Source organism: Ostrinia nubilalis, chromosome 14, assembly GCF_963855985.1.
Source record: "Ostrinia nubilalis chromosome 14, ilOstNubi1.1, whole genome shotgun sequence".
Lineage (NCBI taxonomy): Eukaryota > Metazoa > Arthropoda > Insecta > Lepidoptera > Crambidae > Ostrinia > Ostrinia nubilalis.
This window is the reverse complement of record NC_087101.1, coordinates 3081939-3109651: the sequence shown is the minus strand read 5'-3', so window position 1 is coordinate 3109651 and position 27713 is coordinate 3081939. Positions and strand designations below refer to the sequence as shown.

The window sequence follows — 27713 nt, the reverse complement described above, 5'->3', positions numbered from 1 at the left end:
CGCCCGCTTCGTTCTCCACCCAGCTGCTTCGCTGCCGGATGACGCTTCGCTGGTCGTTGCTTTAGAATCTTTCTTAGTCATCTCACCTGTATGAGGTCTCCTAGCATCCAAAGCGCGCCAGATGTCCCTCACATCTGCATGCAAAGCCCGCAGCGACCGAAGCACGGCGCCGCCCGCTTCGTTCTCCACCACTGCTGCTTCGCTGCCGGATGACGCTTCGCTGGTCATTGCTTTAGAATCTTTCTTAGTCATCTAACCTGTATGAGGCCTCCTAGCATCCAAAGCGCGCCAGATGTCCCTCACATCTGCATGCAAAGCCCGCAGCGACCGAAGCACGGCGCCGCCCGCTTCGTTCTCCACCACTGCTGCTTCGCTGCCGGATGACGCTTCGCTGGTCATTGCTTTAGAATCTTTCTTAGTCATCTCACCTGTATGAGGCCTCCTAGCATCCAAAGCGCGCCAGATGTCCCTAACATCAGCATGCAAAGCCCGCAGCGACCGAAGCACGGCGCCGCCCGCTTCGATCTCCACCACTGCTGCTTCGCTGCCGGATGACGCTTCGCTGGTTGACTTTAGGATCTTTCTTAGTCATCTCACCTGTATGAGGCCTCCTAGCATCAAAAGCGCGCCAGATGTCCCTCACATCTGTGTACAAAGCCCGCAGCGACCGAAGCACGGCGCCGCCCGCTTCGTTCTCCACCCAGCTGCTTCGCTGCCGGATGACGCTTCGCTGGTCGTTGCTTTAGAATCTTTCTTAGTCATCTCACCTGTATGAGGCCTCCTAGCATCCAAAGCGCGCCAGATGTCCCTAACATCAGCATGCAAAGCCCGCAGCGACCGAAGCACGGCGCCGCTCGCTTCGTTCTCCACCCAGCTGCTTCGCTGCCGGATGACGCTTCGCTGGTTGACTTTAGAATCTTTCTTAGTCATCTCACCTGTATGAGGCCTCCTAGCATCTAAAGCGCGCCAGATGTCCCTCACATCAGCATGCAAAGCCCGCAGCGACCGAAGCACGGCGCCGCCCGCTTCGATCTCCACCACTGCTGCTTCGCTGCCGGATGACGCTTCGCTGGTTGACTTTAGAATCTTTCTTAGTCATCTCACCTGTATGAGGCCTCCTAGCATCTAAAGCGCGCCAGATGTCGGATCACATCCGCATGCAAAGCCCGCAGCGACCGAAGCACGGCGCCACCCGCTTCGTTCTCCACCACTGCTGCTTCGCTGCCGGATGACGCTCCGCTAGTTGTTGCTTTAGAATTTTTCTTAGTAATCTCACCTGTATGAGGTCTCCTAGCATCCAAAGCGCGCCAGATGTCCCTCACATCCGCATGCAAAGCCCGCAGCGACCGAAGCACGGCGCCGCCCGCTTCGTTCTCCACCACTGCTGCTTCGCTGCCGGATGACGCTTCGCTGGTCGTTGCTTTAGAATCTTTCTTAGTCATCTCACCTGTATGAGGCCTCCTAGCATCCAACGCGCGCCAGATGTCCCTAACATCCGCATGCAAAGCCCGCAGCGACCGAAGCACGGCGCCGCCCGCTTCGTTCTCCACCACTGCTGCTTCGCTGCCGGATGTCGCTTCGCTCGTTGTTGCTTTAGAATCTCTTAGTCATCTCACCTGTATGAGGCCTCCTAGCATCCAAAGCGCGCCAGATGTCCCTAACATCCGCATGCAAAGCCCGCAGCGACCGAAGCACGGCGCCGCCCGCTTCGTTCTCCACCACTGCTGCTTCGCTGCCGGATGTCGCTTCGCTCGTTGTTGCTTTAGAATCTCTTAGTCATCTCACCTGTATGAGGCCTCCTAGCATCCAAAGCGCGCCAGATGTCCCTAACATCCGCATGCAAAGCCCGCAGCGACCGAAGCACGGCGCCGCCCGCTTCGTTCTCCACCACTGCTGCTTCGCTGCCGGATGACGCATCGCTCGTTGTTGCTTCCTGTGTAGAAGATATTTCGTTTATTAATTTTTAACATTCACCCATAGTAGTCAGACAGTACAGTAGGTATCGTTATAATAAATAAGATAAAAAATACTAGCGTGATTGTAATAATGTATGGATGGAAATAATTGCATAAAAAAAAATATTTAGCAGCGGTATATTAAAAGAAACAACTATCTAAAAGGCAGGCGACGACATCAAAAGCGCAACAAAAATTCTATGTGATGTGGAGAAGAAGAAAAAAACAATGTGACAAACTAGGACAGCAGAAACGATATTCAAAATAAGACGCAAGTCTAGCGTTGAATAAATAAACCAAATAAGGTGGTGAGAACCCAATTAAGACATAATATGAAGAACCTAGCAAAATAAAACATTTACGCCAAAAATACTCTGTTGGATAATGCAACAATCACAGTGAAGTAACGTAGAAAATAAGAGAACAAAATCAATAACCATGGAAGACGCAACGAAAATTCTAGAAAAACCTAGATCAAGCCTTTGACCTGTATCAACGGAGGTGGATGTGCGTCGGCGAGCCTTCGCAGCGCGCGCTCAATGTGTCTCAGCCTTATTTCCTTCTCTCCAAGTAACGCCCGCGCTCGGTGTAACGCCACCTCTAGTTCAGTTGCTTCGCGTTCCTCCTAAGGTAGAAGTTATTGTAATAACGACCCTAACTCGTATGAGTAAGAATCATTTAAGAATCATCATCATTAGGTCCCCACTAAAGGAAAATTACCCTCTCTGATTTAACAGAGGCAAATGATGGATTTGGACTACACTCGCTCGCTGCCTAGCAAAAAGGGTCGTCGTCGTTGTCGTTTCAGCCGAAAGACGTCCACTGCTGGACAAAGGCCTCCCCCAAGGATTTCCACAAAGACCGGTCCTGCGCCGCTCGCATCCAGGCACCTCCCGCAACCTTCACCAGATCGTCGGTCCACCTAGTGGGAGGCCTGCCCTCGCTACGTCTTCCGGCTCGTGGTCGCCACTCAAGAACTTTCCTGCCCAGCGGCCATCAGCTCTACGAGCTATGTGCCCTGCCCATTGCCACTTGATATTAGCGATTCTGCGGGCTATGTCAGTCACTCTGGTTCTCCTACATTCCTGATTCGTCACGCAAAAAGGGTAGGGGAGGCCTTATGAGGATATTTTCGAACTTGGTCGCCTCTTGAGTCTTGAGAATTTTAAGAGGAACTAATAGTACCGTTACAGCGTACTAAACCTATAGAAAAGTGCATCCTAGATGCGCGCCGCGATAAGTGTTTATCACGCCATGTTATCGATTTTGTCCATACATTTTGACGTCGATAAAAGTTATCACGGCGCGCATCTTAAGGCCTACAGGGTAGTGTATTAAGTCCTGCGTTGTTCCTTATTCACTTTTATTCAGTATCTAAGTAGGTAATTTTAATATTATTTTGTTTCAATAATTGTAATTATGTAAATTATAATAAATATAACAGTAATTAAATATGGAATGTCTTACCGAAGGAGCCCTATGAGGCGACAGTGAAGCCCTAGTTTCTCTCAAAGCGGCGCGTCTCCGTTTCAACACAGCGCGAGCCCGTCGCATCCCTTCTCTTTCCACTAAAGCCCTGTGCCGTACAAATTCCAACTCGGGTGTATCTGCTGTGGTGACCGCACCTAGAGGGACAAATATTAACATATTTTTCAATTAAGGGCAACTTTCGCTGCTTGATGTTAAAGAAACTGATAACATATTTGGAACTTATCTACCAGATTGTCCAACTTTTTGATTCGCTGGGACCAAATATCTAACAGAAAGAGCCAACGGTAATCAACAAACTTTATTTGTTAGGTAGTACTATCTGAAACTATATCAGAAACCAGTGAAAATGGCTCTGATAGAAGTTTTATTGTAATTTAGTCCTACAATTGAAAAAAAAAATAGGCTAATGAAGCTTTTAATACTGACTTAGCCTATGAAGATTCAGTCTGGAGGATTTCTGAGGAACCAAAAAACAACATGCCCAATCTTTTAAGTTCTTCAATAATCCTCTGAAGTCATTTAATAATTTTGTTAGAAATCTTGATAACACAATAGCACATAAGAGTTTAAATAAAATTTTCGTGACACTAATCAACTTACCTAACTCCGTAAAAGGGTATCTTAAGCTGTAGGCCGGTTGACAGGCCAGATCAGGGAACTGGTCTTCTAAGTCATCTAATTTTCTGAGTTGCTGCCGCAGAGATTCAAGCGGGCTTGACCAGCCTTCGCCTCTTCTGCAATAATTGTTTAGATTAAGATAAAATGTATTTGCGCTTTTCGTAGCGCCACCCCCGCGCGGAACTAAGTTCCAATTTTCGTTAATAGATGGCGTTGACCGTAATTGACTCGCGCTAACATTTGATTTTTTTTGGACTTTATAGGGTGATTTGCATAACTGGTTTAATAAAGTTTTTATCAGCCTACGGAAGTTGTGTTATTTAATCGTGTGATGTGAAGTGTGTGAACATTTGGACCTTAACGAGCCGGATATAAGGATTGGATTGCAGTGCACTATTGGATCGCAGTGATTTTTACGGATTGTGGTTAGTGTGCGGTGCGTAGCAAGGAAAACTGTAAGTAGAGTGACTCTGATAAATTAGGAAGAAAATTGAACTTAGTGCAAATTCCAGTGTTTAAGAACTTAGAAAAATTGTGAAATCTGTTGTATGGAAAAAAGACTTAGAAAAATTTCGGTGGATTTTGTATGGTGAAAAGACTGGACTTAATGAATTAGAGACAGTTTAATTTTGATACGAAAAACAATAAGTGATTAAAATGGGTATTCAAGCACTATTACGGGGACAAGAGGAATTATCATCACAAATAAATAGACTTTTGAGCAATTATAAGAAATCGAAAAGTAGAGTCACCAAACCATACATAGACACAAGATTAGAGTTATTAGAGTCAAACTTCGTAATATTTAAAAGAAATCATTTGGAAATACTGGAATTAGCTACAACAGAGGAGAGGAAAGACTTGCAATATTTTAGAGAAGATTTTTATTACAACTGTGAGGATGATTATTTAGAACTGAAGACTCTTATGAAGGAACATTTAGAGGAATTGGCCCCCAAGTTAGACACGGTCACCAAAGGCAGTGAAAACATCACTGTGACCGCCCCAGCAAAATATGGTTTGAGAACTAAGTTGCCTGCCATAGAAATACCATCGTTCTCGGGAAATTACAATGAGTGGACTAGTTTTTATGATTTATTCAAATCATTAATTCACAATAACTCAGAGTTAAGCAACATCCAGAAGTACCACTATTTGAAGAGCAATCTCAAGGGCGAAGCCGAGTTATTGTTGAGGCAATTTCCCTTAACCGAGGCAAACTACACGAAGGCCTTAGAATTGCTGGAGGCTAGATACGATAATAAGAGACTTATAGTACATGCACACATCACACGATTTATTGGTCAGAAGAAACTTCCGTCAGAATCAGCCAAGGGTATACGCTAGGGTGTCCCATAAATGGCTGAAAAAAAATTTTTTTTAGATATTGAAATGCATACCCTCTATTTCTTTTAGTACTACTCAGACATAGTTAAATACAAAATTTCATCTTCCTACGTCAACATTAACCCGTGCCGACTGAGCTCTGAAGATTTTGAAAAATGCTGGTTTTATCCCTTTGGTTATGTAGCTTAATCAATTAAAATATTTAAATTTTATAAAATATTTATATAAAGAAGATATCAGACAATATATTTTACTTTTGAGGGTCCCTTTTTTACATTCTAGATACAGATTTCCATGCTCCTGAATATTGGCCTGATTTTTGCTACACTGTGCGTAGCAAAAATAGCTTTTTCTCTTCCTTTGCAGTGATCAAACAATGAAAATGTTGCATAAGCTTTATAGCTCTCTCAGCTGTATCATTAACTACCCTTAAAGAAAGCACTTTTTTGCTTTTAAATAGGCAACATCTTCATCTCATTTAGAAATGGGTCTCAGGGGAAAATTCTTATCAATTTTCAATGGAAAAAATAAATGTATAGTCTTGACAGACACTAAATCACTCAATGGGTTTCCAGCAACAATAAATAAGGCAGTATTATTATCAATTCATTAAAAACATGATAAAAAAATTAGTACTAGTCCTATTTACCATAGAAATAATCATACCTTCTTCAGATGGAATGTATATCTTCCCAGAATCATACATACTCTCTCTTTGTACTTTTACTACAGTATTGACGGTGTTTGTTCATTACCTTCATCATCAAAGAGTGATAAAACGGCAATTTCTTCTGACATGAAGTAACAAAGATGTTGACTAAAGTTGCTCAAGGCTGCTTTGGAAATCAATTTGTCAACACTCTCATATACCTTTTGGAAAGTGGATGTTAAGAGTTCCTTAAGGCTTTCATCAGAGCTGGTAAGTTGGTCGTGATGATTAATTGAGAACAAATGACAATACCGCGAATACGCACCGCTACTGCCGTGCAACATGTTTCGATGCAAGTCGGCACGGGTTATCGTACTCCAAATAAAGTAAAAATTTATTTCCGAGTGTTTTAGAGGCAAACAAACAAAACTAAGACCTATGCGTTACAAATTTAAAACTTTGAAAATTATGGGACACCCTAGTATACGCACATTATTAGACACCACAAATGAAACTTTGAACGCATTGAATAATGTGGGCGTATCGACTACAAACTGGGACCCTCTGATTACGCACATCATTGTCGGTAAATTCGACAGTGAAAGTCATCGACTATGGGAGCAGAGGTTGGGAGGATCACGTGATATTCCAACTACTAAGGAGCTGCTGGATTTCATGGAGATGCGATTTAGAACTCTTGAGTCATTAAACATCACCACTCCGAAGGAAACGACAGTGAATCGCACTCCACCGTTGAAATCGTTTAAGGCCAGCGCTGAACCAATATGTACACTCTGTAGTAAGGACCATTATATACACAGTTGCAAAGATTTCACCAAATTGAGTCCAGAAGAACGACGTGACGTTGCTATAGAAAAACAGCTGTGCTTCAACTGTCTTATTCCGAAGCACAGTGTCCGATTTTGTCGTCAAAACACTTCGTGTAAGATTTGCCAGCGACGTCATCACTCACTCTTGCACCTGAATACTACAGAGACACAACAAACACATGCTACCCAAGTTGATAACGAAGAAGATGAAGAGGTTGGAGATTATGACACATCCCAGTTGGCGGTATACAAGGCTGATATAACCGGAACACAGGTCTTGTTAGCTACGGCATTGGTACAGATTCGAGGCAAGGATGGCAGAAGACACTCCCTGAGAGCGCTGATCGACCAAGGTTCACAGGCGTCTTTTATCACAACATCAGCCGCTCAGAGATTAGGACTACACAGGGAACATCTATACAGCAGAGTTACAGGTGTTGATTCGAAGGTCAGTACAGTCTCTAAAGAAGTCGTGGGTTTCAATTTATACTCGTTACACGATGAAAACCCTGTTTTGGAAGTGAAAGCTCACGTACTGAAAACCCTAGCTTCTATTTTACCTAGAAAAGAGATAAATGTAACCTGCGCCTCTGAATTACACAAATTGCCGTTAGCAGACCCCACGTTTAGTCGACCAAGTGGGATAGACCTTCTATTAGGAGCAGAGATTTACGCACAAATTTTGATGGATGGTGTCAAAAGATATAGCTCAATTATCGCACAGAACTCGCTTCTGGGTTGGCTCATTTCAGGCAAAGTTGAGGGACCACACACTGAAATGAAGGAGATCGTTGTTATGCACAGCCAACTTCAGACAGATGACATTTTACAGCGGTTCTGGGAATCGGAGGAGCTACACACACAAACTCGTACACAGACAGCAAGTGAAACACAGTGTGAGAAGATATTTGAACAGACGCATTCTCGCACTGACTCTGGGCGTTACATTGTTGCTCTACCGTTCTCGACTGAAAAGAATGGAACACCGCTCGGAGAATCGAAGAGCCTTGCTGTCAAACGTTTGCTGCACATGGAACGTCGTTTCCAGCGCGATGAGGTATTCCAGCAACGTTATAAGGGGTTTATGGATGAGTACGAGGATCTACAGCATATGGAAAAGGTTCCTGTGGCAGACTTGAATAAGCCTGACGTTTGTTATCTCCCGCACCACGGAATCCTTTGAGAAGACAGCACAACCACAAAGCTGCGGGTCGTTTTTGACGGCTCTGTGGAAACAAGTTCAGGTACTTCACTGAACGAGAAGTTACTGATTGGTCCATCTCTTCAGCACGACATTCGTGACATCTTCTTACGCTGGCGTCAACACAAAGTCTGCTTGGTAGCCGACATCCAGCGTATGTATAGACAAATACTCGTGAGACCCGAAGACCAGGATTATCAGCGAATCGTCTGGAGAAAAAGCCCTGCAGACCCAATCAGTGAATATCGGTTGTGTACGGTTACGTATGGCACGTCGTGTGCCCCGTATCTCGCGATCAAAGTGTTAAAGCAGTTGGCAAGTGATGAGCGTTGTAAATATCCTAACGCCGCGAGTGTTCTAGAGTGCGATTTTTATATGGATGATCTGTTGTCGGGATGTGATACAGAAAATGACGCTATTAATTTGTGTAAGGAGTTAATTGGTTTGTTACAAAGTGGAGGTTTTGTGTTACATAAATGGGGTACAAATTCAGTTGATGTTCTAAATAGCTTACCAAAGGACGGCAGCCAACCACAAGAGTCATTTGATATTGTGATGGAAAATTCAATAACGGCTTTAGGTGTTAAATGGAATCCAAAAAAGGACAGTTTTGAATTAAAAATTAATTTTTCACAAGATTCACAGAAAAAATTGACTAAACGGATAGTACTTTCAGACATAGCTAAAATCTATGACCCTTTGGGCTGGTTGTCTCCGGTGGTTATTGTTGCTAAAATATTTTTACAGCGATTATGGCTCCTTGGTGTTGGCTGGGATGACGAACTTCCCGTCAATTTTCAAACAGAATGGTTGTCGTTTAGAGATGAAGTTAACCGCATGATAACTATTAATTTACCACGTTGGATTGGGGTTACAAACACGAATTTAAAGGTTGAGATACACGGTTTTAGTGATGCCTCCAACGCAGCATATGCAGGAGTTATTTTTCTTCGCATAATTGACAGTTCCGGGATTGTAGTTAAATTAGTGGCAGCCAAAACCAAGGTAGCGCCAATAAAACAAGTCTCAATTCCTCGCCTAGAGTTGTGTGGCGCTGTATTGACAGCAAAATTAATGGACAGAGTTAAGACTTGTTTAAATGTGCCTGATTGTAATGTTTATGGTTGGACCGACTCTACCATAGTTCTAGCGTGGTTACAGAAGCATCCTAATAGTTGGAAAACGTTTGTGGGTAATCGCGTCGCCGAGATTTTGAATGTTACTAAATCTAGTGAATGGCATCATGTAAACTCTAAAGACAACCCAGCAGATTGTGCTTCGCGAGGCATTCCTCCTGCACAACTGCCAGAACATGAACTATGGTGGAGTGGGCCGCATTGGTTATATTCCTCTAATGAAATTATTGTGAATAATGAATTGCATGAAACTGATTTAGAGTATAAAGTCGTTGCGCATGCAGTTAATGTTGATGAACTACCCGATGAATTGATTATACAAAATTATTCCAACTTAATGAGATTGAAAAGAGTGATTGCATATTGCTTACGGTTTGTGAAAAATTGTAAACTAAGAATTCAAGCTAAAATTAATTCTAAGAACGAACTATCCAATGAATTTCCTCAATATCTAACCACTAATGAACTAAGATTTGCAATGAACTGTTGTATTAAAATGTCACAAAATTGCTATTTCTCTGATGAAATTAATGCTTTGCAAACTGGTCAAGGTATCTCCAAGAAAAGTCCTTTATACTTTTTACATCCATTTATTGATGAGAATCAACTTTTAAGAGTTGGTGGTAGATTAAAAAACGCGCCTATCCCACGTGACACTAAAAACCCATTGATCGTATCAGGAAAATCTCATTTAGCAAAATTGATAGTGAACCAAACGCATCAAAGGACTTTGCATGGAGGCCCCTTGCTTATGTTAAATGTTATTCGTGCTAACTATTGGATAACAAATGTTAAATCTTTAGTAAAGTTGCATGTTAGAAAATGTATTGCATGTGTGAGATACTCTCCCAAGTTTGCTATTCAATTGATGGGGAACTTGCCAGCAGCCAGGGTAACTATATCGAAGCCTTTTTCTAGTAGTGGTGTAGATTTTGCCGGTCCGTGTTATTTGAAATCTTCCAAGCTTCGAACCGCTGCCTCAATTAAGGCTTATATTGCCATATTTATTTGCACTGTCACAAAAGCCATACACTTAGAGCTCGTGTCTGAGCTATCAACAAATGCCTTTATCGCTGCCTTTAAGAGGTTCACAGCTCGCCGTGGTCATTGTGCTCATTTATATTCTGACTGTGGAACTAATTTCATTGGTGCCAATTTTGAGCTCGCTAGAATGCTAAATAAATGTAAAGCGTCCCTACCTGTAGAATTAAGAGAGCTTCTAGCTTCTGACGGGACTGAATGGCATTTTATTCCCCCAGGATCGCCTCATTTTGGAGGCCTGTGGGAAGCCGGTGTGCGCTCCACTAAACATCATATTCACCGGGTTACAAAAGACACCAGACTTACCTTTGAAGAGTATAGTACCCTCTTAGCCCAGATAGAATGTTGTCTCAATTCTCGTCCCATTTCTGCTTTAAGCGATTCAGTAGATGATTTTACCGCCCTGACCCCTGGTCATTTTCTAATGTTAGGTCCACCTTCAGTGGTTCCTCATGAAGATGTAATCGATATACCGATGAATAGACTTAATCGTTGGCAACATGTAGAGCACATGTTACAGTCATTTTGGAAGCGTTGGACTCAGGAATACCTAGTCACTCTTCAAAATCGATACAAATGGTCTTCTCCGCAAAGGTCCCTTCAGGTAAACGATTTAGTAATTGTCAAAAATGAGTGCCTTCCTCCCTCTAAGTGGTTGCTAGGTAGAGTAACAGAGATCCATCCCGGAAATGATGGCTTAGTACGTGTAGTGACAGTTAAATGCTGTGACACGATTCTGAAACGTCCTATTACTAAAATATGTATGCTCCCTATAGAATCCTAATGTTATTGAAAGGACTAAGTCGTCCTTGGCTGGCGGCAATGTTTAGATTAAGATAAAATGTATTTGCGCTTTTCGTAGCGCCACCCCCGCGCGGAACTAAGTTCCAATTTTCGTTAATAGATGGCGTTGACCGTAATTGACTCGCGCTAACATTTGATTTTTTTTGGACTTTATAGGGTGATTTGCATAACTGGTTTAATAAAGTTTTTATCAGCCTACGGAAGTTGTGTTATTTAATCGTGTGATGTGAAGTGTGTGAACAATAATAATGAGAATTTCAGTTACAAACGACAGCACATAAGCTGTTGTTATAAGTGCTATTTAAAAAAAAATATTCTGAGGGCCAGAACAGACGGTGAAACGCAACTGCAACGAAACTACTTTTGAGTTGCATCTAAGTTTCTGCCATAGCGTCCGTTGAGAGACCACACATGACGCGACCAGTTTGAAACTTTCAGTTTCAGTTTCATTCATCAGAATCATCAGAAACTTGCAGTTTCGTTGCAGTTGCGTTTCACCGTCTGTTCTGGGCCTTAGGCCGCTTGTAGACGTCCGTTTTTTAGTGTGAGTTTACATCAAACGTCGTCACTAGCGAGCGCGTTAAAAAATATAAATGAAGATTTTAATTCTTGAAAGTTTCCACTAGGGGCGTGTAAAATCCGTCATACATTTAATATCACTTTTTTACGCAGTCGACATCGAATGCGTTTGACGTAAACTCACACTACGCCCCCTGTACAAAGAAATTTATAGAAAGCACAAAACTTGATTCAAACTCAAGCAATAATGAGACCAATGACAGGCTTCAACGTAATGTAAAGATTAGTGCTTGAAATTCATACAATATTCGACGATATAAGCAGAAAAAGACTATATGTGAAATGGAAGAAAAGGACAGACTGCTAATAATAAAATAATGTCCTTACTTCGGTGAGTAGTTGAGTCGCGAAGTGGACGCCGATTTTAATCTTGTAAAGCACCTACGACGTCCATGTCCTATGACAAAAAATAACGATCTCATGATATCTTAGTATGTGAACTTAGTATATCTTGTGCATATTTTTAAACTTTATACAGTATTTTTTAATTTTCGATTGATTGCACCAACAATATTCTCTAGGTATTATCATTCTATGCCCTAGTCCTGAATTCCTTTTAAGATAATAGAAAAAGTAATGATGGAACAAAGATCATTATTATCTTAATTTCACTCTCCTATTTTTTTTTTGTATTTAAAAAAAGTAACAAGTATGTCAATTTTATTCAGACCATTCTTTTCTTACCATTTACAGCTTCTTTCGGTTTTTCATCTGCGGTTGTCGCATCGGACGTGTCTTGACAATCAGTGGTTGCACCTAAAAACAATTGCAATTGAGAATGTTACTAGGTATGCAAAATCACTTGAAACCTATGTTACAGTTAAGCTTTTACATTTACAAATACATTAGCTTTTATTTCATTCAAAAATACCCAGTAGTTATGATTTTATAGGCATTCAAAGTTCGCTTAAATATTGAGTCCCGCCGACGGTCACGTGACCCCGCGTGACGTACATTCACAGTGTCCGCTCACTAGAAAACGGATATAAACATACTTAAATACATTTTTTTTTGTAAATACAAACTTATCATACATATTAACACCCAGACCCATCACAAAAATTAAAATTGAACCAAACCCAAACTTGATGCGATTGTGTCGTTTATTGCGAATTACCTTCCAGCTTCATCATTAGACCCTGATTACTATATAGCATTAAAATACTCATCAATACAAAACGAACGAGCCCAAACTCGATGCATTTAAGTCGTTTTATTATAGAGTTCCTATGGCCACCTTCCAGCTCCATCATCAGATCAGCTCCATGTCATCATAATATTGCATGGTCATCCAAATCACACGTGTTTGCGAAATTTCAGCTTAATTGGTTGCCTGGAAGTGGGTCTTAATTCAGCTTGCAAGATTCCACCCATACAAATATGAGCCAGTCACTGTAATATGACGTCACGCGCATAAAATGGCGGGCCGGCCGCCGCCCGCACTTTTAAAATTCAATATCTTGGAAACTAATAGACGTATCGAAATAATTCTTTGACGTGTATTTTTAATTTTTAACAGAGAATACAGAAAGCTAAAAAACAAAATTAGTGAACATTCTTCATTAATACCTATACCTAGTGGTCACAACAAAAATATATTCATCTCTTTTTTTCCTTTTTAATTACCTGCATCTCTATCTCTGTCCCTCCTACGGCGAGGCGGCTCTCTGAAAGCAACGGCAGTTCGACGATGGGGCCTTTGGTGTTTCACGGCTGATATTTGGGACGTATCTGCTGATGGTATGGTCTGAAAAAGATGAAAGATACAGATGAGGACATTATAGCTCTTGCAATTTTGAAGTCTGCTAAAGATAAATAAATACATATCTTTGGACATTTTACACTGCGCCTAGTCCCAAACTAAGCAAAGCAAAAACATAACTGTTCATTTTAAAATTTTTTTTACTACATAAATCCAAGTGACAAGAGCACAGCCCAGTGGCGTCAAATCAATCAAATAGCTCATTTTATTAATAGCATAATAATATCGGGTCACTGAATAAAGTGATAGGTTTGCCTTTGCCATATAAAATCTATGGGAAAGTCGGGTTTGGAGAGCTCATAAAAAGCATGTCAATTAACAGGAGTGCTCCACAGTTTTTGATTGCACGATTGCAAAACTATTACAATTAAATAACCACGCTATCCCGGTTCTCGTTGTCGTTATATCTAACGGTTGGGTTATTGTTAGCGCGGCCGCTGCCTTGACCCATCAGCTGCTATACTAGACAACCGTTATCAACACCTGTGCTATAGTCTGGTCCGTGAGCACGTAGAATTTTGTTCAATGACCCCAAGCTACCCATCCTTATCGCTCGCGCGTAATTATATTGCTGACGCGACTGTGCGACGGGCTCCCGCAGTGAGTGTACGAACGCGACAGCAACATAATTACGCGCGAGCGATAAGGATGGGTTGCTAGGGGTCATTGGACAAAATTCTACGTGCTCACAGACCAGACTATAGACAACTGATATCAACACCTGTGCTAGTAATACACTCACGTTTTCTCTAGCGGTCCAGTTGTGGTTGTTGTTGTGGCTCGACTTGTGCGTCTCGGACTGCGAGGTCTCGTTGTCGTTGTATCTGACAGTGGGGTTGTTGTTAGCGCGGCCGCTTCCTTAGTCTAGCTCAGCTGCTATACTAGACTAATATCAACACTTGTGCTATAGTCTGGTCTCCGAGCACGTAGAATTTTGTCCAATGACCCCAAGCTACCCATCCTTATCACTCGCGCGTAATTATGTTGCTGTCGCGCTCGCACACTCACTGCCGGCGCCCGTCGCACAGTCGCGACAGCAATATAATGACGCGCGAGCGATAAGGATAGGTAGCTTGGGTTCATTGGACAAAATTCTACGTGCTCACAGACCAGACTATAGACGACTGATATCAACACTTGTGGTAGTGACACACTCACGTTCTCTCTAGCGGTCCAGTTGTGGTTGTTGTTGTGGCTCGTCTTGTGCGTCTCGGACTGCGAGGTCTCGTTGTCGTTGTATCTTACAGTGGGGTTGTTGTTAGCGCGGCCGCTGCCTTGATCCATCAGCTGCTATACTAGACTGTTATCAACACTTGTGCTAGTAATACACTCACGTTCTCTCTAGCGGTCCAGTTGTGGTTGTTGTTGTGGCTCGACTAGTGCGTCTCGGACTGCGAGGTCTCGTTGTCGTTGTATCTTACAGTGGGGTTGTTGTTAGCGCGGCCGCTGCCTTGATCCATCTCAGCTGCTATTATGTTATCAACACCTGTGGAAGTAATACACTCACGTTCTCTCTAGCGGTCCAGTTGTGGTTGTTGTTGTGGCTTGACTTGTGCGTCTCGGACTGCGAGGTCTCGTTGTCGTTGTATCTTACAGTGGGGTTGTTGTTAGCGCGGCCGCTGCCTTGGTCCGTCTCAGCTGCTATGCTTGATGAACGCTCGTTGAGTTCTTTGCACCTGTGGTAATAATATTGTGGTAATATTAATTACTGAGTAAGTATTGACAGAGTGAAATCGAAAATATGCAACCCGTAGTCAATAGAATTGGGATGAAGACTGGGTAATGAAATCTAAATTCTATTTAGTCCATCAGACAGATAATAAAAAAATGTTGGACACGTATTTTTTTATTTTTTTCATAATCGAATAATTTCAGTAATTGAGTTGAAATGTCGCGTGACGACATTTTTAAGTAAAAATTCTACATAGGCGTGACGTAACGCGCCATTTAAACTCGATGTAGCACTGTTATCATTTAGTTATGAAAGAAAATAAAAATACGAGCCTATATTTTGTAATTAATTATTATCTATCTGTAGGACAAATAATTGAAATTTTGTCATCTAGCCTATTGTCATATTCTGAACTATGTGGCATAATAAATACTGACCTTTCTTGTGTCGCTTTATGTGAGTTAGATTTTTCAGTCTCAGATCCCGTGGTCATGCTCATTTCTCTTCTTTTGTTACGGCGCTCTATTGACATCTGTGAACAAAATCATTATACAATAAGGACTCTTATTTCTACGATTCTATAATTTCTACTAATATCGTAGATAGATCTATTAGAGGTCACACCTCCATAGCTAGATATGCCCGTAGCTTTCTTGTAATATGGATTGCATTCACATATCCAAGTAGTACCAACTTGTGGGTATACGCTCGCTCGCTAGCCGCGCCCGTAGCTCTCTTGTAATACAGCTCATATTGGCGTATCTAGTGCCTACTGTGTCGTGCTACTCACTTTGACGTCGTGCTTCAGGCGAGCGTACTTCTTCTCCTGGCAATGAGGGCTATCGTTTTTATACTCAACAGTTGGCACCCCTGGCGATTGACAGGACCTTACTCTACAGTGGCGCCATCTTGATGAGTGCAAATGCGATAGTCCTCCTACCAGTTCGCGCTCACCAGTTGGCGCCACTGTCTTCGCTACTAGCAAGTGACAGGACCTTACTCTACAGTGGCGCCAACTGGTGAGCGCTAAAACGATAGCCCTCATTAGTGGTGACTGAGTTTGTTCCGGCGTTTCTTCTCAGCACTTACCATAATAATATGTTTGTCTCGAAGCGCTGGTAGGGCCCAAAAGATAAGGAAAGTGCCCCATAAGGGCTACATTTTCTTTTTATATTATTTACTATATTTTGACGTTCATAAGTGCCACTTGTGGTCTTAACTGAACAGCAACATAATTACGCGCGAGCGATAAGGATGAGTGAGTAGCTTGGGGTCATTGGACAAAATTCTACGTGCTCGGAGACCAGACTATAGCGCCGTGCTACTGTGTCGCGCTACTTACTTTGACGTCGTGCTTCAGGCGAGCGTATTCTCCTTCAAGCAATTGTACTTCTCGGCTCTTCGTGGTGTCGACTGGAGGCCGCTCGCTAGACGCGCCCGTAGCTCTCTTGTAATACGGCTCATATTGGCGTAAACGAACTAAAGTCGCTGACATAGCCCGACGGATTAGCAAGTGGCAATGGGCAGGGCACATAGTACGCAGAACTGACAGCCGATGGGGCAGCTAGGTTCTGGAATGGAGGCCGCGTACCGGAAAACGCAGCGTGGGACGTCCACCTACAAGGTGGACCGACCACATCGTAAAGGTAGCAGGGAAGCGCTGGACGCAGGCCGCTACCAATCGATCAACGTGGAAAGCATTGGGGGAGGCCTATGTTTAGCAGTGGACGTCCTATGGCTGAAATGATGATGATGATGATGGCGTGTTTAGTGCCAACTGTGTCGTGCTACTCACTTTGACATCGTGTTTCAGACGATAGTACTTCTGATTCAAGCACTTGTACTTCTCGGCTCCTCGTGGTGCCGACTGGAGGCCGCTCGCTAGACGCGCCCGTAGCTCTCACATTGGCGTTCGTTCGTTAGTTCGTTCGTTTCAGACAAACGACGTCCACAGCTGGACAAAGGCCTCCCCCAAGGTTTTCCATAATGAGCGGTCCTGCGCTGCCCGCATCCAGGTTATTCCCGCTACCTTTACCAGATCGTCGGTCCACCTAGTAGGAGGCCTGCCCACGCTACGTCTTCCAGCCCGTGGTCGCCACTCGAGAACTTTCCTGCCCCAACGGCTATCGTCCCTACGAGCTATGTGCCCCGCCCACTGCCACTTGATTTTAGCAATTCTGCGAGCTATGTCGGTTACTTTGGTTCTCCTGCGGATCTCCTCATTTCTGATTCGATCACGCAGGGAAACTCCGAGCATAGCCCGCTCCATCGCCCTTTGGGTGACCTTGAGCCTTCTTATGAGGCCCATAGTAAGCGACCACGTCTCAGATCCGTATACATACCATCACTGGCAACACACATTGGCGTGTCTAGTGCCTACTGTGTCGTGCTACTTACTTTGACGTCATGCTTCAGGCGAGCGTACTTCTCCTTCAAGCACTTGTACTTCTCAGCCATAGCGCGCTCCTCGTGGTGTCGGCTTGAAGCCGCGCGCTCGCTCGCTAAACGCGCCCGTAATTCTTCGAGATGACACGCGTGTTGGGTTCTGAGACGCTCCACCTAGAAGAATTACATGTAATTATAGGTCTAGTCTCCTCATTTCTGATTCGATCACGCAGGGAAACTCCGAGCATAGCCCGCTCCATCGCCCTTTGGGTGACCTTGAGCCTTCTTATGAGGCCCATAGTAAGCGACCACGTCTCAAATCCGTATACCATCACTGGCAACACGCATTGGTCAAATACTTTCGACTTGAGACACTGCGGTATTTCGGACGTGAGTATATGGCGAAGCTTCCCGAACGCTGCCCATCCGAGTTGGATTCGACGATTGACCTCTTTCTCGAAGTTGGACCTACCTAACTGGACTGTTTGTCCCAGGTAAACATAATTGTCAACAACTTCGAGTGTAGAGTCTCCAACCTTCAGAGGAGTGGGTGCAACACGGACATTAGACATGATTTTTGTCTTGTCCATGTTCATTTTGAGGCCCACTTGTTGAGAGGCTCTACTGAGGCCATCGAGCATTGTGCCTAGATCCTCCAAGGTCTCAGCCATGACTACGATATCGTCCGCGAATCGAAGGTGGGTGATGTACTCGCCGTTGATATTTATGCCAAATCCGTTCCAGTCCAGAAGCTTGAAGACATCTTCCGCAGGAGAACCAAAGTAACCGACATAGCTCGCAGAATTGCTAAAATCAAGTGGCAGTGGGCGGGGCACATAGCTCGTAGAGACGATGGCCGTTGGGGCAGGAAAGTTCTCGAGTGGCGACCACGGGCTGGAAGACGTAGCGTGGGCAGGCCTCCTACTAGGTGGACCGACGATCTGGTAAAAGTCGCGGGAAGAGCCTGGATGCGGGCAGCGCAGGACCGTTCATTGTGGAAAACCTTGGGGGAGGCCTTTGTCCAGCAGTGGACGTCATTTGGCTGAAACGACGACGATAGGTCTAGTGCCTAACTAACTCGCTCGCTGACGCTCCCATCCTCAGGCACTGTCATCTTTTGAAACGATTCCAAAGCCCTCAAAAATTTATTATTTGCAACCTGAGATTTTGCTGTGACTGGTTAAATTATAATTTAAAACAACACTGAGTTACATGGCTATCAACATACCTCAGCCCTATAATCGTGTCTCAGCTCCGTGATCCGAGCGGTATGTTCGTCCCGCAGCGAGTCTATAATCGCTCTGTTCTCCTCCACCATTTGAGCCCTTTCCCTGTGCAGACTCGTTTGCAGTTGTTCACGAACTTCGGTGAGAGCGTGTTCGTTTTCTGATGGAAACATGTCGAACATTTAGTTTGATGTACCATCTGCCACACTGTTAACTATCCATTGCCTGTCATGTCGTCTCGTTCTATCGCAAAGAATCACCATTGGATTAGAGCGAGAGCAAAAACGGAAATGGATAGTTAACAGTGTGGCCGTGTGTACTTGTTTAAATTACTTTTATCATTTTTAGAAGAATACCAAGTATGGTGGAACCTTACCACTACAATAATGAGATATGTTTTCAACTGAATCACTATAAGTCATGTAAATGTCCACCACAAACTAAGAATATTTAGCCTATGTAATTCACATTAGAGAAGCAAACATTTGGAAGTTTGTTTGTATACAAGAGGCAGCAAACAGCCACGTAGTTAAGGAACAGTAAAATACTCATTTGAATGACGATATTTGTTTAGGATTATCATAACACTTTTTTAAATTCTTCAAGAAAACATTATAGCATTCATTTAAAATTAAATTTTCAATAACAACTGTTTATGACAAAAACTCTGCACAACTATTAATATCCAACTTACCGATCTCCAGTTGCTCTTTCCTCTGCAACAGTTTAGCATTGTACTCCTCTTTAAGTTTATCCATTCGTTCCTCGTACTGCCTTGCTGCAGTGTCCTTATCGTGGTTGAACTGCTCCTCCAGTTGTTTGAGTGAGTTCTGCAGTGCTAATTGGTGGTTGTGTTCTGCTGTTTGCAACGCCTTTTGGAAATAGATTAATGAATAAATATTTTGTGTGAATAGATTTGTTTATAACAATAATTAGTTATACTAGAAGACACATAGTAGCAGGCAAGTTGATGAAAATTATTTTTTATGTCAAAGTTTTAAGAAATATTAACTATTCTAATAAATATCAAGTTCATAAGTTTTAGCTTCTCTAACTTCACATGATTAGTTCTAAGAAGTTTACCAAACATTCATGAATCATCCACATTCATAAATCCAGTCTGTATTTACAATCTAAACCCAGTTTAGATATTTTTTTATGGTTATTTCAGTAATCGAACTAAGGATGTTCCACTACCAATAATAGAATGTTAATCATTAACATACCTCTTCAATTTCCCTTTTATGCCTTTCAATCTGCTCCGCCAACCGAACTCTTTTCTCAGTCAAAAACCTCTCCTCTGCGTCCTTAAATTCTTCCTGCAACTCCGCTCGCATTCTCCTTTCCCTGGTAGTCCATTCCAACCTCATATTCTCCAGCTCTTTCTGCAAGGAAAACTCTAGCCTTCTTCTTTCGTCTCCCTTCGTTCTCTCAATCATATCCCTGGTCCCCATATCAGGAATCATGGGCGACTTTATAATCTTCGGAACGGAATCCTCTTGAGTCTCAAACTGGTACACTACTACCACATTATCGTTGGATTTTCCTTGAGATAATATTACCCCATCCAATCGAGGACTGGCAAGGTTTTTACCGAGACTCGAAGCAGATTCTGAGGTCTTAATTTGAGGAGCTATTACCGCTTTGTTCAAAGGCTTGAAGGTCGATAGGGGACTCCAAGGCTTATTGAATTCTCTAGGAGATCTCATATCAGAACCAAAGCTAGGCGTGGGAGAAACTTTCAATTGCGGCGCTTTATGGACTTCTACGCTAACCGATCTAGTTTTACTCTCTTCGTTGTTAGACTTTTTGGAATCATCCGAGTCGGAATGCAGTAGTTTGTTTTGCTTCGAAATAAATTCTAAGTTAGGAACTTTGATTTGAGGTATCGGAACACTGTCGATGGTACGCGACTTGTTGGTAGACGCTTTGGAATGTGACGAAGTCTTTTCTGAGTTTTCTGTGACTTCAACCTCTTTGGGGCTTTCTTTTTCTGAGTCTTTGTCTGGAATGTTTTCGTTTGTTTCTTTTTCTGGAATGTCGTTCGAATCGTCCAGGTCGTTTAGGTCTAGATTCGCGAACTCTCGGTCAGGTGAATCTATTGAGGTTTCCGATTCTATGCTCTCCATTAGGTTGATGGATATTTTGCTCTTTTGTGGGATCATTGGAGACCTGAAAATGGGTATACTTAATAATTTGCCGCGCGTAATTGTTGAAGTAAATGTCAAAATTATACTGGGGCTTAGTGAAAAAGTTAAACATCCGTTGAACACTTGTTTAAATTGTCATATAGTATGGCAATGTCATTTTAATGTCATATAGTATGGCAATGTCATTTTAAAGCAATGTTCAACATGTATTTAACTTCTTTTGATTACAAAAGAAGTTAAATACATGTTATTAAACGTTATTAAACGCCCACTTTGTTTAGCTGATGTCACATAAAATGACTCGCGCCCACTAACTAGTATGTATGGGATATCAGTAAGGAATAAGTTGTCAAGTGACATCACGAATTACGTTTTTTAGATTATTTCACTTGTTTTTTTTTTTTGTTACCAATTAATTATGTTTTTATTTGGTATTTGCATGAAAGTTTCTGAATGTGTATTACAAACGTTGTTTCATTATAAAACTTACCTCGGCCTGGCTTCCTTCTCCAAAGACGGTTCTTCCAGATTCACCGAGGAGGTCTCGATGTCCCCGGGTCGGACTAGATCGGATATCTTCTGAAAGTTCTTCTGGAATAAGTCCGGTTTGATGTAATCGCCTGCTGGAGGACGGAGAACTCGCCTTCTGGGCGACGTGCCTCGGCTTTCGCGACTGTCGCTGTCTGTGTAGAAAATAACGATTTTAACCAATTGCCACACTTGACAGAAATGCCGTCGCGGATCTTCCGCAAAGCAAGTTATTGCCTATAAATAGCGACCGATCAATGAGGGTTTTCGCGAATGAAAGATCCGCTAGATGGCGGGACGTGGATGTGGGGTCTGACTGCTGCGTGATTGGTGGATTTTGACAAATCTGTCAATGTCATGTCAAAAATAACCAATCATGCAGCATTTGGACCTCGCGTCTACGTATTGCCATCTGGCGGATTTTTCATTCGCGAAAACCCTCATCGCTCAGTGTGCCCTTATTTTTAAGCAATTCATTGTATTGGCGGAAGATCCGCGACGACATCCGTCAAGTATGGCAAAGGCCTTATTCGATCTGTTGATAAGTACTGTAAGTTATAAATGAGTGCAAGTCCTTTTAATTGAGTCCTGAAAGAAATCGTATGCTGTCTTTTGCATTCATTAAAAGACAGCATAGCCTGAAAGGGTCGAATTTAGAAGTTCTACGAAAAAGTTGGCACTTGATCCTGAAATCCTGGATTCGATTCCCAGACGGGACATACAAAAACCAAATAGTGTACCCAGTTTGGTATGGATGATTTTAATTGAATACTTTATCAACCCGATCTTTCGAAAGGAAATATTATTACTTTCAGTTTTCTAATTTGCCTAATATTTGTAGCAGGTGAAGTTAATTACTGTTAGTTTAAAACTGCTTCAACTGCAAATCTTGCCTCGAAAATATTTAGTTATGAAAAAGAATACAAAATAGGAACAGTTCTACTCACCAATCGACTCCTTCTCGGATATAGAAGCACTCCTAACCTCCCTCGGACTTTCCCCTGCCATCGGCCTCGGCGGCAGAGGCGGTCTGGCTACCAAAGGAGACAGCACTATCGAGGGGTTCACAGGGGCAATAGGGGGGATAACAGGGGGAATGAGGGGCGACGAGGGGATAATAGGGGATAGCACAGCGGGGGCCGCACTAATAATGGAGCTCTGACCATCGTTCTGTTCTGAAGAGCTGTTCGAGCCTGGACTGATGGTGGGATCTGGAAGGTTCTCCAGTTTGAATCTAAAAATATTAGTTATTGGTAAGTACCTTTTTGACACAAGTATTTGTCAGATCTACAGTGGCGCCATGATGCTGAGTATACACCACTAAATTTTTATCACCGAAAAAATTTTAACAGGTTATGTAGAAACGTGTGGAATATTGAAAGCAAAAGAAAAAGAAATGGTTTTCATAAAGTTAATTTTTTTACTAAATTTTCGTTAGTCCGTATTTTACGAGTCACAGCTTTGTCACTCCGCTGATCGCTAGAGTAGTCGTACGAGCTCGCACGTTGCATCGATCTGTCTGTCTCGCTCACGCCTCGACCACGCTTCCAGTGTTATTATTACATACTTAGCTAACTTAGACCATTTTGAATTCTAATAAGTGTTACATTATCTTACTTAAATAGTGCTAGCGACGCGTGTGTCCATAAATTACCAATTTTAGGAGGAAATTTTGAGTCGCTTTATTTAACTTCTTTTTTTGCACAAATGGGATCAGTATCAATAACTCATTACCCAGATTTTTTTTTTCGGTGATAAAAATTTAGTGGTGTATAGTTATCAGTTTGGCGTGACAATTGGTCTTAGCCACTAGCAGATAACAAGGCCTCACATTCTCTACAGTGGCGCACTGCGCCAACTGGTGATACGAAACGAAAGTCCTCATTGTTTTAAAGTGATACCTTGATTAGTATGATTGTGTTCTTTTTAAATAAGAAATTTAACTCTTGAGGCACTCATAGTTAAAGTCTACTTATCATTATTTACAGTTTTTGAATATTTTGTTTTTGGTTAAAAAACTATAGTATTCTGCTACTTACCTAACACTCTTTCTGTCTTCTTCAAAGCTAGACGCCTGTTTCTTCCCAATGGCAACACTGTCAGCCTTTCTCTGTAGCGTGTCTGATATCTTCTCGCGTAGGATCCCTTTAGGCGGGTCGCTCTTGGTGACCGAATCTAGAGGCAGCGACTTCTCAGTGTCGGGACTGGGGAAATCTGACTTGGACAGTTTGAGGAACATGCTGCCTTTGCCTAAAAAATGTTTTGGTTTGAAATAATAAAATAATTACCATTCCTACTGTTGTGGATTGTTAAAAATGACAAGGCATTTGCTTCATTAGAAATTTTCCAACTGGATTTTTTTTTAATTGTTGTAACTAAAAGATCTGAAGGACAGACATTTCCTTTATTTATTGTCTTATGGGTTTAGTTCTCAAACTCTTCTTTAACATCTGAGTTGGAAGGGCTGCATAATCGAAGGATGAAATAATATGTTAATTGTATTTTATTTCTTAAAATATTATATTTGCCATCACTCAAAGAGACAGATAGAGAAGTTTATTTTAATTAACTAATCCTGTTTTTGCCTCTTACATCAATAGTTACATGAACACGTAAGTAGGTCCCATTCTTACCTGTCAATGGTAATCCCTTGTCAATCTTAGCAGACGAAAGCAGAGGGCTGAAGTTTTCTTCCTCAGGGCTTGTCAACACATGCATCTTCAAGTCTATGATCTCCGACTGCTGCTTGAAGAGTTGCTTCGGCCTCTCAAACGGCTGCCGACTCAGGAGATCCCTATCAGAAGTATTCCTCACGAGATTCGGCTTAGTCGATAATGGACTGTCCATACTACGCCTTAAGGGCGAGATCCGCAAATCACCCAGCTTCTTATCTAGTCTTGCTAAAGGCGCAAGCGGCGGTCGACCCAAAGGATTTAAGCGCTTAAGCCCAGATGTTAAGGTCGCGGATGCGTTGTCTTTAACGTCCGTCTGGTTTTCGCTGTCGGTTGTGAGTTCGTCATCGTCGCTTTCAACTTTTGTTTCGACGCGTTCCAGGTTTTTTGTGTTCTCTTCTGATGTGAGAAGTTCCTAGAAGACAAATTGAACTAGAAACTAGAACTAGAATTTAAGGTTAATAGGACTAATTTTAGAAGAAAAGACATTGATGGCCTTGATGATTACACATAATTAAATCGGATCCATTAAATCAATTCGAAACATAATAATGGTTTAAAAAAAACCTACTTCCATTACAAATAAATAAATAAATAAACTTTATTTGTAGCCAATTACAATTTTGCATAGACAAAATGAAACGTTAATGACTGCAGTAGTCAGACTGTGTCGCAGTCATTAGCGCCTTCCTCTAATACAGACGCTATAAATAAACAACTTAGGTTATCCACTAAACAGCTCAAAATAGGTAGGTATTACATTACAGGTCTTAGTTATTGTCAAATACAGTTTTCTAAAGTTAAACTCAAGATAGACGGTTTTATTACTTGAAGTTAAAATAATATTTAATTGCTCTACATTTCTAATACCAGTTACATAGTTAGGCAGCTAGTTTCTCGGGTCCGTGGCCGAGTCCCCCAGTATTCGACGCACCTGTGGTCGACGCCCTCGGTCAGTGAAATTTGATTTGAAGCAATTTTTAATTAAATGTACAGTCAGGCACAAAAATGTTTATAAACGAACTCCTAGTTGTGCCCGCGACGTCCCTATCTATAAACTCACGAATTTTGTCTACCCTTTCGCCAAACACTCTGTATAATAACAATGAAATAACCAGTCTTTAAAATAACTCTACTCACTCTACATTTAGTTAACTACAAATAAAAGTTGAAATTATAAATTTTTTATTAAGTACCTATTTGTAACCAAAAATTAAATACAACATTTCAATTTTTGTTATAATAACAAAATTATTATATTTTTCATTACTTTTCGTTGACTGTACTTAGTGCAAAAGCCGAAAAAAATATGATATTAAATTAATTTAAATCGGGGGCGTCGACCACGGGTGCGTCGGACACTGTGGGACTCGGCCACGGACCCAGTTTCTCACCTGCACTGAAGCACAGGTGTCATCTTGCATCGACGCATCTCTCGCCCGTTTCACGAGCTCCCTATAAATATTGTCTAACGGATGATCCCACTGGGTTTTCTTCGTCTCTTCGTTGTAGTAGTAATGTGTTTGAAGTTTCTCATCAAAGCTACAATAAGAATTAATTTAGATCTTTATATCAGCAGGAGTGTTAAAATGTTTTAGATGTTTTGTGAGAATATAGGAGTCATGAAAATCAGCAATAAATACATAAATTGAACAAAGGGAATATCTTCATTCAACCATAAGTTACTCATTTTTCATGTCAGTATTTTTATTAAACAGCAAGTTTCATTTCAAAAGTGAAAGCTCATTTAATAGTAAACCCATTAACTCAGTAACAACTCAAGAAACTCAATAGTGTTAATTGAATACATTTTTCAAAAAAACAATCATTCTGAAGTCACGTAACACCATTTAGAATACTGTTTTGCATCTTTTAATCCAATTAGAACTTTCAATTCATCAACAGAAAAAACAAAATAATAATGGTGTTAAACTTACTAAGCCTTCCAAGGTGGAGGCAGCGCTTGCATGAGGCCATCTCGAGCCAGCGGCAGGAGGTGGCTCTCACTCTCAGGGTCGATGCCCAGCTGCTGAGCATACTCGGAGATTTCTGAAACAATTTTAAAACTTACACTGACAATAGCCAGTCAACCAAATCCTTTTCTTGAGTTTTTACATTGATTTATAACACTTATAAGATTAAGTTTAAATGTAAAAACATAACGATCCTTCTGGTGCAGTCGGGTAATAAATGAAACCTGATATTAAATAGGTTGAAGTGACATTAACTGTTTGTTCGCACTCCACATTTTGATAATAAATTAACAGAATTTGTAAGTATTACCAATTGACAACCATTTTAAATTGTAAATGTTAAATATGTATATGTTACTGTAAAAGCTCGAACTACGGTTAATCTTAAGATTTAAGTGTAAGTCTTAGGATTTACCGACATGAGTTGTTAAATGTAAGTATTTCTGAAAATACGACGATTTTTTCGAGCTTTTAGCATTCGAATTCAGTATATGCTAGGTTTTACCTCTGTCAGCTGGTAGATGTTGGTTTTAGGAATAAAACGATGAGTAATTCTTAATGGGAAATTATAACATGATCGACTAAAAAATAACTTAGCGACTGAAGATGGCATACTTACTGTTTTAATAACTTGATCGGTATGAATTTGAGTAAGCGAAAAATTAACTTAACTAACGACGAATATTGATTAATCCTTCAAGGCCCGCGAATCTAGACACAATAGATGTTATGGCATTAATGTATGCCGTCTGGGACTTTAAAGGTTAATATAATCAAATGCAGAACGAGCTTACAAAAAGTGGGTTATGTTTAATCCATTACTAAGTGAGCGACTAGAAATACAAAGAGGGCAACTTCAATATTAAGATAGATTCGTTTTTTTCCAATTGAAGTAATTTCTGATGATGATGATGATGATGAGATGCGCTGAGCACGTTATGACATGTTTTGTTTTTCAACGTTTACCGTGCCATTAATGTAAATCCTAAGATTTACCAACGAAATGGTGGTAAGAGTTCGAATCGCAAACCTTTTGGGACATTTACCATTAGGAATTGGTAGATCTTAGGTTTTACTGGAATATCTTAGGATTTACTGCAATTCGAGCTTTTACAGTAACATATACAACTCTTAACCTTTTTACTGACCAATATAATTTATAACAATAAATTTAATACCATTAGCATGTATACTATCTTCAATATTAAGTTTTTCCTGATACATTTTGACCCATCCTTAGAAACACTGTATGACATAATAGCTCAGAACGACGGAATAGGCAATACTTTAATTTAAACAAAAGAGTTAAATAAATAATATGTGAAAAAGCTCCATTACAAAAAGAACTAAACATACATGTTATAAATTGGACCATAGTACAAAATACAAAGGCAATTAAAAAGTAAAAGCTTTGCCACAATTAATACGTTAAATCAACTATAGAAAGCCTATTTGAAGTAGTTTTCATAAAAGAATTTATTAAATTATCGAATTCTTTACCTTCTGCAGAGGGTTGGCTGTTTTCATCGAAAACTTCACGGCAAACCACCGCCGATGTAGAACTCATTTTAAACATATCACATTTTATTTTTCCTGAGGTGAAAGAGGTCAGTCATGACATAGATGAAACGTAGTAACTTCACGAAAAACCATTTTTCTCGGCACAACAAAACGAAACCGAGAAAATCTTTCAA

The 27713-nt window shown here is 41.4% G+C and overlaps 1 protein-coding gene across 1 annotated transcript; it reads right to left on the bottom strand.

Moving 5' to 3' along the window:
* Window positions 1-252: 252 nt before the first annotated feature.
* LOC135078294 (uncharacterized) lies at window positions 253-27713 on the bottom strand. Its single transcript, XM_063972892.1, has 25 exons — window positions 27520-27713; window positions 25984-26095; window positions 25441-25588; window positions 24008-24461; window positions 23414-23624; window positions 22322-22608; window positions 21337-21529; window positions 19923-20868; window positions 19391-19568; window positions 18699-18856; window positions 17483-17644; window positions 15523-15617; window positions 14921-15089; window positions 14572-14700; window positions 14156-14212; window positions 13278-13398; window positions 12336-12407; window positions 11979-12048; window positions 4047-4180; window positions 3423-3580; window positions 2443-2580; window positions 1786-1933; window positions 1177-1576; window positions 644-1051; window positions 253-544 (listed from the first exon to the last, which is right to left on the bottom strand). The coding sequence occupies exons 1-25, from the start codon at window positions 27593-27595 to the stop codon at window positions 253-255; spliced, it is 5316 nt and encodes a 1771-aa protein (XP_063828962.1). The 5' UTR covers window positions 27596-27713.